At 36.0% G+C, this 18,536-nt stretch overlaps 2 protein-coding genes across 2 annotated transcripts; both read left to right on the forward strand.

Moving 5' to 3' along the window:
* Positions 1-4,366: 4,366 nt before the first annotated feature.
* Positions 4,367-17,309, forward strand: LOC126795250 (leucine-rich repeat receptor protein kinase HPCA1-like). Its single transcript, XM_050522093.1, is given in 24 exon segments — positions 4,367-4,712; positions 4,817-4,901; positions 4,988-5,059; positions 6,944-7,064; positions 10,158-10,924; positions 11,537-11,657; positions 11,755-11,826; positions 12,104-12,178; positions 12,279-12,350; positions 12,452-12,613; positions 12,699-12,773; positions 13,009-13,080; positions 13,186-13,257; positions 13,364-13,432; positions 13,631-13,705; positions 13,803-13,874; positions 14,015-14,146; positions 14,349-14,836; positions 14,932-15,099; positions 15,196-15,335; positions 15,514-15,733; positions 16,186-16,421; positions 16,634-17,053; positions 17,055-17,309. Coding segments are annotated over 20 exon segments (2,874 nt in total). The 5' UTR covers positions 4,367-4,712; positions 4,817-4,901; positions 4,988-5,059; positions 6,944-7,064; positions 10,158-10,839; the 3' UTR covers positions 17,103-17,309.
* Positions 4,491-7,042, forward strand: LOC126795625 (glutathione S-transferase zeta class-like). Its single transcript, XM_050522429.1, has 4 exons — positions 4,491-4,572; positions 4,968-5,059; positions 5,834-5,893; positions 6,944-7,042. The coding sequence occupies exons 1-4, from the start codon at positions 4,491-4,493 to the stop codon at positions 7,040-7,042; spliced, it is 333 nt and encodes a 110-aa protein (XP_050378386.1).
* Positions 17,310-18,536: the final 1,227 nt, after the last annotated feature.

The following is an 18,536-nucleotide window of genomic DNA, read 5'->3' on the forward strand; positions in this document are numbered from 1 at the left end:
CAATGCTGATTTTTGTTGTTTAGCTATTGTATTCAAAATAATGTAGTTTTACCTAGAAAAACATGTGTCATTAGTTCCTAAATTATTATGGCATGGTCAATGTAGTACTCAGACTCATAAAATTATCAACGTAGTACCCAAATTCTGAATTTACTATCAATGTGATACCTAAGACTATTTTCTGTCATGACATTGTTAGTTTTATCGCGTGTCGCACACAAGCCCTTAAAAAATTCATCATGAGTCCTAAACTTTTGTGGTAAGACCAAAGTGATACCTAAACTTAGAAAATTATCAATGTGATACCCAAATTAAGAATTTATGATCAACGTTACGTCAAATCACCATCTGTTTTATCACGTGTCGCGCACGTGCTCCTTAAAAAAAGAGTAAACATGACATTTGATAGGGAAATGTGTGATCCCACCCGCCACCAGCATCGCTACTGGTGTTGAGGAAGAATACGAAGTGCGGCGGCAATGGGTAGAGGGAGGAGCAATCGTGTAATAACTCGAAATTTAGTATTTACTAATTAGTACTCTAAGGTTATATTAACTTAGAATTAATTCAATTTTCTTCTAATATTTCTTTTTAGAAACCAATGATGCTAAGGTTCATACTTTCAAACATAGAGAAATTTCTTTTTGTAAGTATTAGACCACGATTGAGTACGTTAGCTCATATTTCTTGCGTATACTCGATATTTTATAATCGAGTTTAAGATTAATACTAATAATATTATATTTTATGCATTATATTAGTGTTAGATAGTGCAAATATATTGAAAACCTTATAAAAAGCATATTAAATTCCTTTAATTTTTAGAATAACACATATAAATGTGTTTGTTATATCTACAAATATATATATATATAATCCTTATGCCAATACGTTTTGAATCTAGCTGAATTTTATATTTTACCCAATCACACTATTTGTTTTTTTTCTTTGTGAACAACCACCCTAACTAGCTAGGCTATCACTAAATATTAATTATTGGTCTCTTAAGTCAAAAATGATAGTTGAGAATTGAATTTTTGTGTTTCTTCTTGGCCTATTTATATTTTTGAGTTGCCTCAAGCTTTCTTCACACTTCAAAATCAGAAATCATGCAAGTCTAAAGTTCTCTTAGTTGATAGAAAACTCAACTAGCCAATGTTCCTCAAGCTAAAATTATAACCTTCACTATTTCTCTCTTAAAAAGTTCATTCTTTACTAAAGTAATCCAACTTTGGATCCACATAAAAACCTTTCTTTCACCCCTGAAACTTCAAGTTAAGTACATTTGACATCCATATATAATCTTTTGCCTTTTAAAATTTATCAAAGTGCATAACTAAGGATAAAATTGGAAAGATCATGTTTTGGTAAGAGTTATATTTTCATATTTTATAACATCTGAGTTTGTCCAATGTAACAATAGCATTAAATTCCTCATAAAAAAGCTTCAATTTAAGCTTTTGAACCACTAAAAAATGTATAGAAATAGAAAAGTTATGCCTAATCAAAGTTAAAGTTAATAAACTCACTGAAAATCTCTTGTAGTACTCACGACTTTAAAAACTCATGTCTCACTCATTTCAACCATTTTCCACAAACTTTATATCAAATTAAAGTTTAAGACCTCTACTTTTAATCTGGAAAAGTTGAGAAGAAAATGATGAAATGTTTGTTACAAGTAGAATACGTAGACATCTAAGATGATAAATTGATGATCGGTTTCTGCACTGCTACTGTGTTTGAACTTTTTGAACTCAATGACTTTGAACTGGACTGTATGACTTATCCTATTGGATTTCTTACGAATAATCCTTGAACATAGACTCCTCACTTGCCTAATTTGGATGTTTATTAATTGAGTTATTGATACGGAAAGTTGACGGACTATAACACTATTATTTGAAGGATAATTGCTAATTTGGACAAAGACTTTCCTTATTATGGGAGAAATGACTACTAATCTTTTGACTACTAATTAATATTATCTAATTACTTTTAATTTAAAATACATTTACTTTCAAGTTTATTAACTTGTTTATTTCATGCATACATTGAGTTATTGATAAGTATTTATATCTTGGTATAAGGTTATATACTTTATTAGTATTTAAATATTGTCTTAATTACTAAACTTTGTGATACTCTATTGACGTTATTGAGTTCGAGATGTGAAGCCGGGTGATTAATACTACCCCGTGCTTAAGTGAATTACTGGTAAAATTGTTTTGTGTTTTGTGAGTTAGCCTTGAGCCCTAGTGCCTACAGATAATGCACTATTATACTCATAGGAGAATTGACATTGAGTATCCGTACTTTAGCTTTGGCCTCGGTATGCTGAGGCTTATCCGTGTTTTGGGTAAACGTGAACTATAACATGTGACTTTGTGATTAATTACCAGTTTTTTTGAAAATTCACACAATTGATTGAATATATTGATGCTGATATGTATATCTATATGCATAAGTAAGAATTTGTGTGACCAAATACACTTGGTTCTTGGTACATTTTACTTGGTTGTTCAATTTGAATTTCTCATTAGCCAAATTATTATAAGAATGTACTATGTACTTACTGGGTCTGTGTTACTCATGATGTTACACAATTTTAGTTTCAGATAATGAGTAGATGCTTGTGGAAAGAGATGAATCTACTAAATAAAATGATGGTTTTTCTTCAATTACTATTTCAAGACAATAAATGTGAGACTCATGTATTTTCGCTAAAATTTCGTATTTTTAAATTCACTATATTATAAAATAATTCTGATTTTTTCTAATAGAAGTATTATTCAGACATATATTTCTGTCAGTTTTTATTGAGGAAATTGTATTGGTTTTAAAGTCATTTATCTAATTCGGTAACCATATTTCCATATAATAGTGGTCTCGGATTTGGTGGCATGTCAAATCGACGGGGAGGGAGTATTGGATGGTGGTGTATTGAGGGTAGACTTCGCTAGGATGGTTGGTCTCAAAGATGATAAAGTAGTGGGGAGGGAATGGCTGTGTTGGTTTTAGAAGGGGCTGTCCAAATCTTGGCGTTGCAGTCAACGCACTAGAAAGGGTTGAGGACGACGAATCAGATCTTGTAGTAAGCGGCAAATGTGATCGCGCACTTCCCTATCAAATGTCATGTTTACCCTTTTTTTAAGGGGCACATACACGACACGTGACAAAACATACAGTGACGTGCTGGAAAATAGTATCTAACATCACATTGATAGAGAATTCTTAATTTGGGTATCACATTGATAGTTTTCTAAGTTTAGGTATCACTTTGGCCTTACCATTAGAGTTTGGGAACTCATGATGATTTTTTAAGGGCATGTGAGCGACACATGATGAAACTAACGGTGACGTGACAGTTGATGGTTTCCGAAATCACGTTGATAGCGAATTGTGAATGAATCTGGATACTACAACTTTGCCACCATAGTTTGGGACCTAGTGTTGATTTTTTTATATATCTAATACTTTCATATCTATTTTACCAAACACTATAAAATATTTTTAAAAGTCAAAATAGAAACTGATTTTTTAAAAGTGAAGTTATACCAAACTAGCTCTAGACTTCAAAAAAAAAAAACGGTTTTCCCATATAGCTAATTTCACATTTTTTTACTTTTTATTAGGTCTGAGACTTTAGTCCTTCGATTCTAAAAAAAAATAAATTACTATCTCTAGAAGAACCGCACTGAAACAACCGATTCGATTCGATTCCGGTTCCTATTTTTGAACCGTTAGAACTGAATATTCACAATTATATAAGAAAAACTCTTAAAAGAAACATCATTTGTTGCCGCCTCCCTTATTACTTTATTTTCTTTCATTTTTAGACTCATATTAATCACTATATAAAACTAAAAAAACTCTATTCGATTTGCCTTACGCCCTCACTTTCTCTGTTCCTATGCCTCATTTCTTCTATTATTTTATTACTCTCAAAAATCTAAATTGTCATAAGTTTGCATTATCTCTCTTACTTAATCATTTTTAAAATAATTGAGCATGTTAATTGTTGATCATTAGGTAATTATATTAGAGAGACTGTTAACGTTTTGTTGCATTTTGAAGTTTGTATACATGATTATTGTTTAAGGTTTGAAGGTAAATATATATTACAGTTAATGTTTAAACCGTAAGAACCCGAAAACCGACCAAATATTTGTGATTCCCGTTTCTTCTGGATTAGAAAGTAAATAGTATTAAATCCGATTTTTTTTTTCTTTTTGAATTCCAGTTTTGGTTCCAGAAAAAAATTATTATTTTGAAGTCAGTCCCAGCCTACTTGTTACCTTGTTCTTTTTTAATTACCTCAAAAAGACTTGCTATAAGTATTGGCAGCTCCGTGTCAGCCAACTGAAAGAAGCCAAACAACAAAAGCCGGCATTTTTTTATTTTGCTCCAACCTCCTCTGATCATCAGATAGTCTCTTCTCTTCTGTTGAGTCAAACTCTCAGATCGAACGTGTTTTGTCTGTTTAGGCCGACATGGGTGATCCCCAACTGAAACTGTATTCCTACTTCAGGAGCTCTTGCTCTTACCGTGTCCGGATTGCCCTCAACCTCAAAGGTTTCATTTCCCCCCATCAAAATTCATTTACTTATTCCAACATGAAATTCATTCTCAGTATCTCAAAATCTTACACTTGAAGTTGTGTTTGTGTATGTACAAAGCTGTAAACTTGTTGGAGGGAGAACAGTTCAGTCCTGGTTAGTCCTCACACTTTGAAATCATCTCTATATTTATCTATGTATTTGTGTGTGTTTCTGTTTTGACTTGATGTTGGTGTTGGTGGTTTTTTTGTGTGTGGCAGAGTTTAGAAGCTCAATCCTATCGGCTATGTGCCGGTGCTTGTGGATGGGGACATAGCTGTTTCCGATTCATTTGCCATTTTATTGGTCAGTCTGTGTGTTCTTTATGCGATTAGCTTGATCTTCTTTGGATATGCATTATGTTTTCATTAGGTTCTTGTCATATTTCGCAGTATTTGGACGAAAAGTATCCACAACATCCATTGCTACCTAAAGACCTTCAACGAAAGGCCTTTAACCTCCAGGTAAGTCTCGTTTCAGAGATATTGGGTCTCTTTTGTTATGAATTTGGTCAACTGTTTGGATGGGTTTGCATGGATAAGTCAATGCACTGCTTCTTACTAAGTGACTGGATTTTCATGTTCTCATGGCTGCAACAACCCCATAGTCATATCTTGAACTCCAGAGTAGAATTGACTTGGCAACACTTGTTTGCATGGACAAGAACTGTGTCATCTTAGTACCTTACCTGACATAGTATCATTCTAGACGGACCTAAATGACATTGGTTGTAGTTTTTATTGTGTGTTGATACTTAGTATGCAGCTGAATGATCCTTAGTATGCAGTTGATATTTAGCATGTTTGATCAATTTTGTCTTTCCATCTAATATTGAAGGGGCAACTTTTGTTGCAAAATTAAACAACCATTTTGACTACAATTGCATAAGTCATATTGAAGCTCACATCATTGTTTACAAACCGTACAGAAAAATCATGCAACTTCAATGCTCCCCAAGTACTTAAAGTCGTATTTTCAGTAGTTTTAGACATTTTGCAAACTAAATTTAACAATTGAGACTGTTAAAACCATTGCCTAGAAAGGTAATCACAATATTGAAGATATGCCCATTTTATACAATTGAACATTGAAGTACCAGTGGACCATCAAAAACATTATCTCTCTTAAAACCCAAGTGGTTATGAGGTTCTGGACCTCAGGATCAGTACTAGTTGATGTGAAATAACTTTGTTTGGAGAAACTTATAATATATCTAACATTTTGATGGATAATTGCAGGCTGATATATTCCTGGCGCCCCAGATTCATGCAGCTTGTACAAGGTTCAATCTAAACATGGTACTGCTCATTTCTTGTGCTGATTAAAGTTATAACCATATGATATGTATATAAAAGGAAAATTATTCAACTGGTAGTGTAAGATTGATTCATGTCTCTGTGACATGGGGTGTTTGTTTTCCTGTTCGTTTTTGTTTGAGAATTGAATGAGTCCTTTTCAACTGTTTTGACTCCTGATAGATCAATCACATTATCCAATTTCTATGTGCCTTTGCTTTCCGTAGTACTTAACAATTGAGGCATCAAATAGGTGTCAAAGAACCTTATCATGCATCTGCACTTCTTTGGGCCACAATTCTCTATTGCCTATGATGTATAAGAAACTGCATTTTTTATACACTGAGTTGAAGACTATTGTGGCCTGTCAGTTTGAATTTATTCTGTGGTAAGTTCATCATAAGAAAAGGGTATTTGTAAATATTCGGCCCTAGAGAATTAGTTATAGAATGACGCCAAAAAAAAAATAAAACAATGTATTTGACTAGTTATATAGAGTGCTTGCCTAACAGGTATGCTTCCGGACTCAGTGAAAAATGCATGCTTCAGGAGTGTACACTCAACTTAATTCACCAGTTCTTTGCTGTAAAGAGTTGTAAACTTTTGAGAACTATAATTTAAATATTCAAATTTACTTAAAATAAGGCCCGAGTCCAACATTAGCAGATTGGCTAGTTCATAACACTAGAAAATATTACCTAGTCATGTGGGTTTGTAGCTACCAGTTTGAGGCCTATGTCTTGTGGCTCATACCTTATCTGACAAGCTAGTCAGGCTAACTGGGTTTTGTTAACCCTTTTTAGTGATAATATGAAATTGCCTCGGTCCCTTTCAGTATGATTTTAATTGATAACATAGTCTTTTCACTCTTTTGCATTTATTTCAAATATTTCAACTAGCTGCTCTTTTGTTTCTATTGTCTTTTTAACAGTGCCTTCTGTTGCTCATGCTGATTGTAGCACTTCACTAATTCTCTATTCTTTCAAAATTTATGGTCTAGTGCTTTTGCCATCTGCTTTTTTAATAAATTTCTTTCCTCAATCGTTTGTGCAGACCCAGTTCCCCCTTTTGTCCAGGTTGCATGAGGCAGACAATGAGTTACCAGCATTTGTAGATGCTAGACCAGATAATCAGCTAGATGCTCCTTCATAATAGTTGTCGGCAAGTTCAAGAAGTATGAAGTAATATTTCATGTCTTTTATGTCTATCATGTCTATTATATATATAATATAGGTGGGATCGAGAGAGGACGTCTGCAAATGCGGACGATTCCGGCAACGCGCAACGACGGCGCGGATGGTGCTAGCCGTACTCCCCCCTCTCGGCATTCTTATCTGTGCTAGCCGGAGCTCCATCGCCGACCCACGGCGGGAATTTGCAAATTTCCAGAAATTTCAAGTTTAATTGAGGGGGGAAGCACGGCCAGCTCCATCCTCGCCATCGTTGCGCGTCGCTGGAATTGCTGACGTCCGCACTTTTGGTGCACTGTGGACGTCCGTCTTTGATTGGACCTCTATATGATACCAACTATCACAGCTCCAAAATTTGAAAGATACAATTCCAAATTTTAAAGTTGTAAATAACTCTAAAATAACCTCAATTACATTGAAATCACTTTACAATAACATTGTATAAAAACTGAGTTTAAAATGCAACTCAGTCATCATGAATAACACGTCACCAATGTTTACAAAATAGTAACATAAAATGGATAATGTAAAATTCACTCAAATCCTCACCAAAACGAAAGGGGAACTACTTGGTGATCCTCTAACAAAAAGCTCCTCAAACTTGCTAATCACCATTTGTAGGTCTATCCCATACATAAAATCTCAACTACGGACATCCGCACGGTGCAGATTCGGCGACGCGCAACGACACCGCGGATGATGCCGACCATGCTCCTCAATTTCCAACGCTCATGATTGTGCTGGCCAGAGCTGTAGCGCCGGCCCACGCCGGTCGGAATCCCAAAATTTCCGCACAGTGCCTAAAAACTTAAAATTTCGAGATGGCCGGCACATGCATGAGCATCGGGAGGGGAGGAGCACGGCCAACACCATCCGCGCCGTCGTTGAGCGTCGCCGGAATTGCCAAATCCACACGGTGCGGACCGTGCGGACGTCTGCAACAGAGACGGACTGTATATATACAGGCTTGATCAAGAATAGACGTCCGCAACTCTCCAAAAGTTCGGACGTCGGTGATTCCAGTGATGTGCAACGACGACATGGATGGTGCCCGCGTGCTCCTCCCTCCCGGCGCTTATGTCTGTGCCTACTAGAGCTTTATTGCCGGCTCACGGCGGTTGGAATCGGCAAATTTCCAAAAAACTTGAAATTGACATAAATTTTCCGATTCCGGCCGGCACAGACAGGAGCGCTGGGAGGGGGGAGGACGGCCAGTACCATCCACGCCATTGTTGGGCGTCGTCGGTATCACCGACGGACATCCGCACTCGTTCCTCTCCTTATGTGTGTGTGTGTGTGTGTGTGTGTGTGTATGTATATACTTTCTGCCTACATCTGGAATTCATGAAATATGTGTTGCACCACATGAACAAAGATGGGCATGAATTTACTTTATTTGAGTCTTTGTTGTTTTTGGTGCTTTAGAGATTTTCCATCATCTTGAAACCATCTCTTTTATTCTAATCAACCTTTCCTATCCTAAATGCAGAAAAATTGTCACCAACTAAGGTTTTAGTTGACGCATTCAGAACGTTGTAAAATAGTAATACTAAGATGTATGAATAAGGTGTTGTCTGAAATGGAACAGCTTGAAACTGCAGTGTTGTAAAGTTATGTAATTGTTTGGATTTATGTTTTAAATTTTTGGATGAAACAACTTCAACTTTCTACGTGCAATAAACGGATAAACTGTATTTTAAAGATCGAGACGTCAAGAACATATAACTTTCTACTCTTTTTTAGATTTCCATCGATGCTTCTTCTGGTGTGGTTCCACTTTTCTAGCAAGATACCTATTGATGCCAAATGGTATGTGGTGCATTAAACAAAATCCCCATAAATCCCCAGTCAAATTGATGCCATCATGAGATATCTCATAGAAAATTACATCCAAGTATAAGACGAAAGATCAAAAAACAAAAAACCTACTATATAATTTTTTTAAACAAATAAGGACATCAACCCAAGCCCAAAATTATGTGGTTTCAAAACTGATTAAGTAAATAAGGTTAAAATACCCAAAATACCACTGATTCCAGCGAGTACAGTAGTAGCTAAATTCTAGGGAGTACAGTAGCATCTAAATTATAGTGAGTATAGTAGCAGCTAAATTTCAGCTATGCAGTAGTAGCTAAATTTCAGTAATGTAGTAGCAGCTAAATTCCAGCGGGTATAGTAGCAACTAAATTTCAACAATGTAGTACAATAGCATCTAAATTCTAGTGAGTAATAGTAGCAGTTAAATTCCAGTAATGTAGTAGCAGCTAAATTCTAGATTTCAAGTAATGTAGTAGCAGCTAAATTCCATCTAGTGTAGTAGAAGTGTTGAGAACTAATTTGATTTAAAAAATGATAATAAATATTAGCCATTTGTGAAGGTTCAAATTATTAATGTCTTATTGACACATGGCTGCAAAAGTCATGTCTTTATTTGTGTTTATGATACCTTTTTTTTTGTTAAGAAAGGTTAATTTGGTAATTAAACATAAGACATATGGCAGCAAATGAACAAATTGCCCTTATCTGTTAAAATATGTCCTTGTTAGTATAAGGACTACTTAGGGTAATTTATTATAATTAACATCTTAATATAGGACTTATGTGTCATTTCCTATTAGAACAAGAAAAATCCCTATTATTCAAAATATAAGAAAAAAGCCTGTTGTCAAATCATTGCCTTCTTGATATTTCTACATTAACAACAAAATACCTTGTCGAATTCATGGGTCCTAAGCTTCACGTCAAGTCGTTAACCCATTGAAGCAGTAAGAATTAGGATCTTAGACTTGGCCTTTTGTCTGAAAAGAACTTCACCATTAGAGACGTTCCTTGAAAACCCCAGTTCTATTTACTCCCAAGTCGAATCAATGAATGACTCCTCAGCTTCACGTTAAACCACTGAAGTAGTAAGAACTGGAGCTTATAATTGTCTCAATAACTCTTCACCTTGAGTAACATTCTTATGATTCATGTACTTCCCCAAATCATGACATTTGTTAGTGTGCAGAAACTCGTTCCATTTGGCAACTTGGGGTGAAGGAATTCAATTCCCATAACTTTCATATGTGTCCATGCAGAAGGTGGATGTTGACATGGTTTAATGGAATGGGGTATACAGTCATCTCAACTTGGTGGGTTACCCGTCACTTCATCACTTGCAGATTGACAGCTGAGATTGAAAGAAACATGTATGCCATGGAACCAACCCATTTATTAACAAGGCCATATGATTGATTAGTCTAAACCCTAAATCAGCACTCCATATCTAATCAATTATGAGCCCTTTCCACAAGTTGTAGCTGAATATTGCTTCTCTGATAACGACACGAAAGAAGAGAGGAGACATTTCTCCATGTTCTAATCATATTTTGTTTTCTACTCCTAGTGTGGATATATCCAAACTAAAAAAGCAGTTGAATGGTTCTACTCATGCCCTCTACGACTTGCTGTTTTGTTGGTACTATATTATTCACTGTGTTATTTTGTAGTATATCATAGCTATTGAACTTGTGTATGGCATAAACCACTTGCTTGCTGTCTTACTCTTCTTAACTACGTCCAACAACAATGAAAAGCATCCATTGTCTGTCTGTGCTGTATTAGATTTAAGCGAGCATTTGGTTTAATACCTGCTAGAATAAAGACATCGATCTTGAATGGTTAACGTTGACCATAGTGTTAGATGATATAATCATTACCAAACGTCGGTCGGAGTTCCACCCGAAGCTTTTCTGAAGTATAGCAGTTTTAAATAGAACAATGGATCAAAGAATTCAGGTGTTTCTGCTTCTTATATTCACTCCTTTGCACGTTTTAGCCAATCATCAGACAAGTATTGAGGATGGTAAGCTCAATATAGCTACTATTGCTATGCTTATGCCGTTTATTTGTTAAAATTGGAATTTGCAGGATTTTGTGCCTTCAATTTAGCTTTCTAGATAATATGTCATTAGGCCTTGTCAAAGAATTTCCGAATGCTGAAGTAACTGAAGTTTTCAACCAACAGTGCAATTTTCTGTATGTTGTAAACCAGATTTCAGAGAAAGTATATGATAATCTATTCTTTAACATTCTTTGAGGAACCGTTTTAAGGAACTGAATTTCTGATGTCAGATTTGACATCAGAACAGCTTAATTTCATCTATTTACGAATAAGAATTTGATTCTTTAGTCTCTTGGTAGTTTAAGATAACGTGTACTTCATTAAGGAATGCTCAGACAGCTCAGTCAGCCTTGAGAACAAGCAATTCTCTACTGCTGCTAGGATACTGTAGCTACAATTTGTGGAATTGTGTTGTTTTAGGTGCTTTCATAAACTTGTCAAGTTGTTATCATATAGGGTTTTAGCTGGGAACTAACTTCGTAATCCTTTTTAAGTTTGTAATTTCTGTCTGATTCAATTGATGGGAGAATTCTTCTATGAGAACTCAGCTTTTGCAATATTTGATTAATGCAGTTACTGGTTTAAAGTCTCTGATGACACTATGGGCTAACACGCCTCCAAGTTGGGGGAGTCTAGATCCATGTGAAGATGGTTGGGATGGCATTGGGTGTACCAACATGCGTGTGGTCTCTTTGTACGATTTTAACACTTATCATAATGCCTTGAATCGTGCACTATTTATGTCTGTTTATTCCAGTGTTTGATATTCCAAAGTGTCTTGTATCTTTTAGAACATTAGCAAGTATGAATTTGACTGGCACACTCTCTGGAGATATTGAACAGTTATCTGAACTACAAATTTTGTAAGTCTTCGGATACCCTTTTCACTTCTATTTTTATTTCAATATACGTATTTCAGCAACTGGCCAATCTTTACTATTTGTTATTCAACATGATGTAACGGTCACTAAATTCACTGCAAAAATCGCAGGGCTTCCTGAATTTGAATTGTTACCTATATATATCCTCATAAATAATTGATCAGAAACAATTCTACACACTTTCATAACTAGATAGATCAAAACCTTGAATAAAATCCTGAAGTACCCTAACTTCGCTTTTATGAGTCTCTTCATCTAGGGATCTATCTTACAACAAGGGCCTGACAGGACCGCTCCCACCCGAAATTGGGAGTTTGAAGAAGCTAACTAACATGTAAGGATGTTTTACGTGGAGAGTGGAGACCAATTTTCGAAAAAATACAATGTTGTTATAACATGTTCTCAGTAAAATTGCTCGCTCGGTTCCATTGCAGAATCCTGGTTGGTTGCAGTTTCTCTGGTGAAATTCCTCCTACTATAGGGTCCCTACAAGAGCTAGTATCCCTGTAAGAAATGTGTATTTCATCTTAAAATTTTCACTTCTCATCTAAAAGATGAACATTCTTACAGGTGCTCATTGTGCTCTTTTTGTTTATGAAAACCACAGATCTCTGAATTCTAACAGATTCAGTGGGAAGATCCCACCTTCCATTGGTAATCTATCTAAACTATATTGGCTGGATCTAGCTGACAACATCCTCGACGGATCCATCCCAGTTTCAGCTGGTGGTGAACCTGGTCTGGACATGCTCAATCATTGCAAGCACTTGTATGTCCACTTTGTTTTTAATTGTTGTCAGTGGTGGAGTTTCCTGTAATGGTATCTTTCATTAATTTAAGACTATTTTTTGCAGTCATCTTGGAATGAATAAGCTCTCTGGTCAAATTCCATCAAGGCTTTTCAACTCAAACATGAGTCTGATACATGTGTAAGATGAAATACATGAAAACATCCACACACATATTTATTGGAAAAGTAGGCATAATTTGATGCTTGGAAAGTGCTTACTGAAAGTGTACCTTGTATCCCTTTTGAGTCCTCTTTTCATTATTAGTGGCTGTTTTCGAACAAGAATGTTTAGCTCCTCAACTCTCTACTATAGTGTCTGTAGATTAATTATCTTTCTCAAACATTGAGCATTCCCTTGTACATGTCTTGCTCAGGCTCTTCGAAAGAAATGAACTTTCCGGCAGCATCCCTTCCAGCCTTGGACTTGTAAATACTTTGCAGGTCGTGTGAGTATCATTGCCACGATTTCTCTAATACATTATGCAGTTTCTATTTTTGGTTCTGAAATTCTCTCAGTGAGGCTCTTTTCATGAAGTACAAATGGTTTACAGGAGATTTGATACAAACATGTTAACTGGGCCTATTCCTGCGAGCCTCAGCAATCTTACCAGTGTTTCTCAGATGTGAGCAGATTAAAACCTTGGCATATATTACTTTATACTATTTCAGGGGAATTGTTACCAATTAGTATGAAAAACCTTACGGAGGCATCCTGTGTTCATTTGTTAGGTTCTTGTCCAACAACAAGCTGAGCGGCCCTGCTCCTGACCTTTCTGGCATGACCCTTCTCCACTATGTGTAAGTTATAAAAATTTCAACTAGTGCTTTCGCTTCCCTGTCAATCAGTGTTGTAGACTTATAATAGTCAACTTATCCAACGTTATTTGAATCAATCATTGTTGATCTTACCACCAGAATATACATTGTGTTTGGTGTCTTTAACTCACTCTGTAATTTGATTTTCATTTTTCTTCGTCTTTGTCTTTTCTTTCGCAGGGATTTAAGCAATAATAGTTTCGAGATATCTGATATTCCACCATGGTTTGTAACACTCAAGTCTTTGACCACAATGTATGTCCTTTATCAACCTTCCTGTTCCATGTGTGTGACATATGCATCTGAACGGGAAGTCTACATTGTTTTGTAACCTTTTTATATTATAATCCAGAATCATGGAGGACACACAACTTCAAGGAGAAATACCTGCTGCTCTATTCAGCCTTTCAAACATACAGAGTGTGTGAGTACTGAGTACTGGCATGGCATGATTTCATATACCACTATAAGTGATGAATAAATACTGAAGTTCAAGTGCCCTTGTTTTTTTTTTTGAAGAAGCAATCTTCTAATATTTTTGTGAGATATATGATGTGGTGACAGGGTCCTGAAGAACAACCAGCTCAATGGCACTTTGGATATTGGCACTCCCAGCAGTCAATTGAAAGTCATTGATTTACAAAATAATTTAATTGGTGAATACAAAGGAAATGAAGGATACAGTGGTACTTTGATGTAAGCAAATCTTGGTTGTATCTTTATGCAGTTTTTCCTCCAATACAATATATTGCTAAAACAAATGAGAATGATCTCGTCGTATGATTCATTCTGCATAATATGTTTGAATTACATTTATTATATATACTTAGACTATCTGGTGAATGGGAAATAAGTTACTTTGGCAGGCTACTTATCTAGATTCTTTGTCCTACTGCAGACTTGTTAAAAATCCAGTTTGTGATGAAACTGGTGCGTCACCTGCTAGTTACTGCAAGATTTCGAGTTCATCTGATATTCCCCCATATGTAACATTGCCAAATAACTGTGTTCCCAGTCCCTGTGACTCTGATCAGGTTTCAAGCCCCAACTGCAAATGTGCATATCCATATGAGGGCACTCTAATCTTTGGAGCTCCTACCTTCTCTGACTTGGACAACTCAACTCACTACCAACAGCTTGAGAAGGCCCTCATGAATTCTTTCTTATCCCATCAACTTAATGTTGATTCTGTCTCTTTAAGTAATCTCACCAAGGATTCACTTTCATACCTTAGATTGAGCCTAGCGGTATTCCCAGCAACCCAAGGTCATTTCAACCGAAAGGAAGTTTCTGGTATTTCTTATTTGCTCAGTAACCAAACATTCAAGCCGCAAAAATCTTTTGGACCATTCTATTTCCTTGGTGGTGATTATGAATACTTTGCAGGTAATTGTTTATTAATTTTTCATGCAGCAGGAAATAGAGTTGCCAATTTGATATATATGTTGATACATCTTTCGGTGTCTCTTCTCATAATGCAGCTGAAACAGAAGTATCATCAGAATCAAAGAAATCGTCTAATGTGGCAATTATTATCGGAGCAGCAGCTGGTTGTTCTGTTCTTGTGCTAGTATTAGTCCTGGTAGGAATTTATGCAATTCGCCAGAAGAGAAGAGCAAGTAGAGCCATTGATCAAAACAATCCTTTTGGTAACTAAGACAAATCCTTTTTCATTTCAAGTCCTGTCATATCACATATATTATTCCTGTACTTGCTACCACACCAATTTTGTCAATCAAATGCAGGAAAATGGGATGTGTATAATAAGAGCAGGGGTAGTGTTCCTGAATTAAAGGGTGCTAGGTCGTTCTCATTTGAAGAGCTCATGCAATACAGCAACAACTTTTCAGAAGAAAATGATGTGGGATCTGGGGGCTATGGGAAGGTAACCCTTTATTTATGACTGTTGTTTAAGATCATATTCTAGATAACGGTTTTGATGGACAGTTCAGCAACTTATCATGTCTCAACATGTAGTTATTAGTTATACTCTTCCTAGATATATATGTTCTACAATATTGATCCTTAAGAGCACTTATCTAGTTACTGTTTACATCTTATAGGTTTACCGTGGAACTCTTCCCACAGGGAAACTGATTGCCATAAAACGAGCTCACTCAGAATCCATACAAGGTGGACGTCAGTTCAGATCTGAGATTGAGCTTCTTTCACGGGTGCATCATAAGAACCTTGTCAGCCTTGTAGGATTTTGCTTTGACAGAGGCGAGCAGATGCTGGTGTATGAGTATGTAGCAAATGGGACTCTTAAGGATAGTCTTTCAGGTAATGACTAAATCTATTCTCATGAAAACTCTAACCTTCTAATAACCAACACATAATGTATATGCATATAAGAATACTATAGTGTCAGACTATTCAGGGTTTTCTCATTGACAGAGATGTAAGGAGATTAGATGAATCTGAGAAATGAAATGATCACCAATTCACCATAGCAAGACAATGGTATCAGAATAAAATTGAAGCTTCATGAGCAGAGGCACTGAACCTCACAAGTTTGAAATAATAAGCTAGTCAGCAGTTATGAGATATCTTTAACTCTACTTCACCAACAAGTAGACAGTTATGAGACCTAAAGTAATGAAAGTTTATAAAATGAAACTCCATGATTGAGAGCCAATGATTGTACACAGGGAATACAATAAGCACACGTCAGCTGCATTAATTTCATATTCTTATTATGCTTATTTTGGTGTTACACTAAATTGTCTATGCAGGTAAATCAGGAATCAAATTAGATTGGCAGAGGAGACTTAAAATAGCACTCGGTACAGCTAGAGGCTTAGCCTATCTTCATGAACTTTGCCAGCCTCCAATTATACACAGAGACATAAAATCAACCAATGTTCTGTTGGACAATAACTTGTCTGCAAAAGTTGCTGATTTTGGTCTCTCCAAGTCCATGGGTGACAGTGGGAGGGATCATGTCTCCACTCAAGTTAAAGGAACAATGGTCAGTTCTTATCAACACTTCAAATGTGAATTTATCAAAAGTGATTAAGAGAGTAGTATCATGCGGTGACTAGCCATTGAATTACTGAATACAATGGAAATTATTTTAACTAGCCAAAAAAACTAGCCATTGAATTAAAATTATTTTAGGTTGGCTGTATTGAGGATTTTACATGCATAAGACTAGCTAAGCAATCCCTTAATTTGTTGTAGGGATACATGGATCCTGAATATTACATAACGCAACGATTGACAGAGAAGAGTGATGTTTATGGTTTTGGAGTTCTAATGTTGGAGATGCTTACTGCAAGAAGACCAATAGAACAAGGGAAATATATTGTGCGAGAAGTGAAATTGGCAATGAACAAGACTAAAGAATTATACAACCTTCATGAAATTCTGGATTCAGCCATTGGTTTGGGACCAACTCTCAAAGGTTTAGAGAGCTTTGTGGATCTTGCAATGAATTGTGTTGAAGAAGAGGGAGCCAACAGGCCTACAATGAGTGACGTGGTAAAACAGATTGAATACATCATGCACCTTGCTGGTCTGAACCCTAATGCCAAATCGGCATCCACTTCTGCAAGCTATGAGGATCAGGCAAGCGCTAAGCATCCTCACAGCGGTGAGGCTTTTTGATTATAGTGGTGGATTCCCACCTTCAAAGATAGAGCCGCTGTAGAAGGCGTGATTGTACATTTTCTAAGTTCAGTAGCTAGCTTGCTTCACTAAGTTTATAAAAATTGAGTGATTGGTGTTCATGGATATATATATCTAGAAATGTTACAGAAGAATGCAATACACATCAAAATAGGGAGAAACATCATCTTTATTCATTGATAAGTAGGCATTATATATAGGCAGTAAATTGAGTATCCCGTTGAATAAGGGATTATATATCATTCTTTATCTAGACTAACCTATACTAAGTAGGACAAGATACACCGGAAGATTACGGAGAGTAATTCTCCTACAACACTCCTTGTATCGTGATCCTAATGTGTCATGGTGCATAACTGTTACCTCGGTAAAAACCTTGCCAAACAAAACAAAAATCTTTTGGGTAAAAATAAAAAGCTATGGTCGAAGGGAAAAAGAGCACAACGCACCAACTAGAGTTGAAGATAACATGTGGTATAGATTCCTCCTGAAGTATGCAAAACAACTCCCCCTGATCGGTAACTCAATCTCGGAGTTTAAATAAATAGTGTATACGAATGCTCTTCACATTCTTTAAAAGTTGCAATGGGTCAATGATTTGAATATCAAATCTCGCCAAACATTCTTAAATCAGACATGTACACATATCCGTACATGGATCAAAAGAAAGAATTGCATAACAACTCAAAATAAGAGTTTGCAATGAAAAACAAATTCGCGCGTGGTATGATCTTTACACACTTAAACAGTCATAACTTCTTTGATACAATAGGTATGGATGAACCGTAAAAAGTTATGGAAAGTAGATACCCGTGGCTTTCCAGTGATATTTCACAACTTAGTCCATTATGAGGTCATCACAAAGCTCGGTCAAAATTAACTCAGCTATAGTTTCCGGACAGATCCATCCTATTTTACTAAAACATGTATAACGTACTCAATATAATAGATATTGTCTAATGGTTGGTGTTCCTGGAAAGTAGACACATAAATCTTTCCAATGGTATCTAATTCACAATTTTCCAATGAGTGAGCTGCCCTATAGGTCCCGTGGAAGTTGACCTACGAATCTGGGCAGATTTTGACATCGTTTCGTTAAAGTGTCTTTTGTGTTGGGATTTAGGATTTGATGTCATAAACATATTGTGATCAAGCATTGACATGTGTGTGGGCGCACTCAGCCATCATCTTGGCCTTATAAGTTTAAACCGAATGAGATGTCGAGTCATGTATATATATACAACAAGTACATGCATACACATATCATACTTAAATGTGGAGAGTTTCATCTCTTAAGACTTATCATCGCTCATACGGCGGAAACACGTGTTTTATGACTTCAACTGATTCATGGAATACTTGTAGATATTGGTTTAATATCCTTGTTTCCTTTAGCCAACCGATGAACAACATCATCAATAACGGTTATCACTTTCGAGACCTAATATTCTCAAGA

Source organism: Argentina anserina, chromosome 5 (assembly GCF_933775445.1).
Source record: "Argentina anserina chromosome 5, drPotAnse1.1, whole genome shotgun sequence".
In the NCBI taxonomy this organism is placed as follows: domain Eukaryota; kingdom Viridiplantae; phylum Streptophyta; class Magnoliopsida; order Rosales; family Rosaceae; genus Argentina; species Argentina anserina.

Excerpts from the sequence above, each read along its gene's own strand:
- LOC126795625 (XM_050522429.1), top strand. The coding sequence starts at position 4,491 with ATGGGTGATCCCCAACTGAAACTGTATTCCTACTTCAGGAGCTCTTGC. Across the intron at positions 4,573-4,967 it reads GATTGCCCTCAACCTCAAAG|GTTCTTGTCATATTTCGCAG; the intron begins GTTTCATTTCCC and ends TGTTTTCATTAG. Across the intron at positions 5,060-5,833 it reads GAAAGGCCTTTAACCTCCAG|GCTGATATATTCCTGGCGCC; the intron begins GTAAGTCTCGTT and ends GGATAATTGCAG.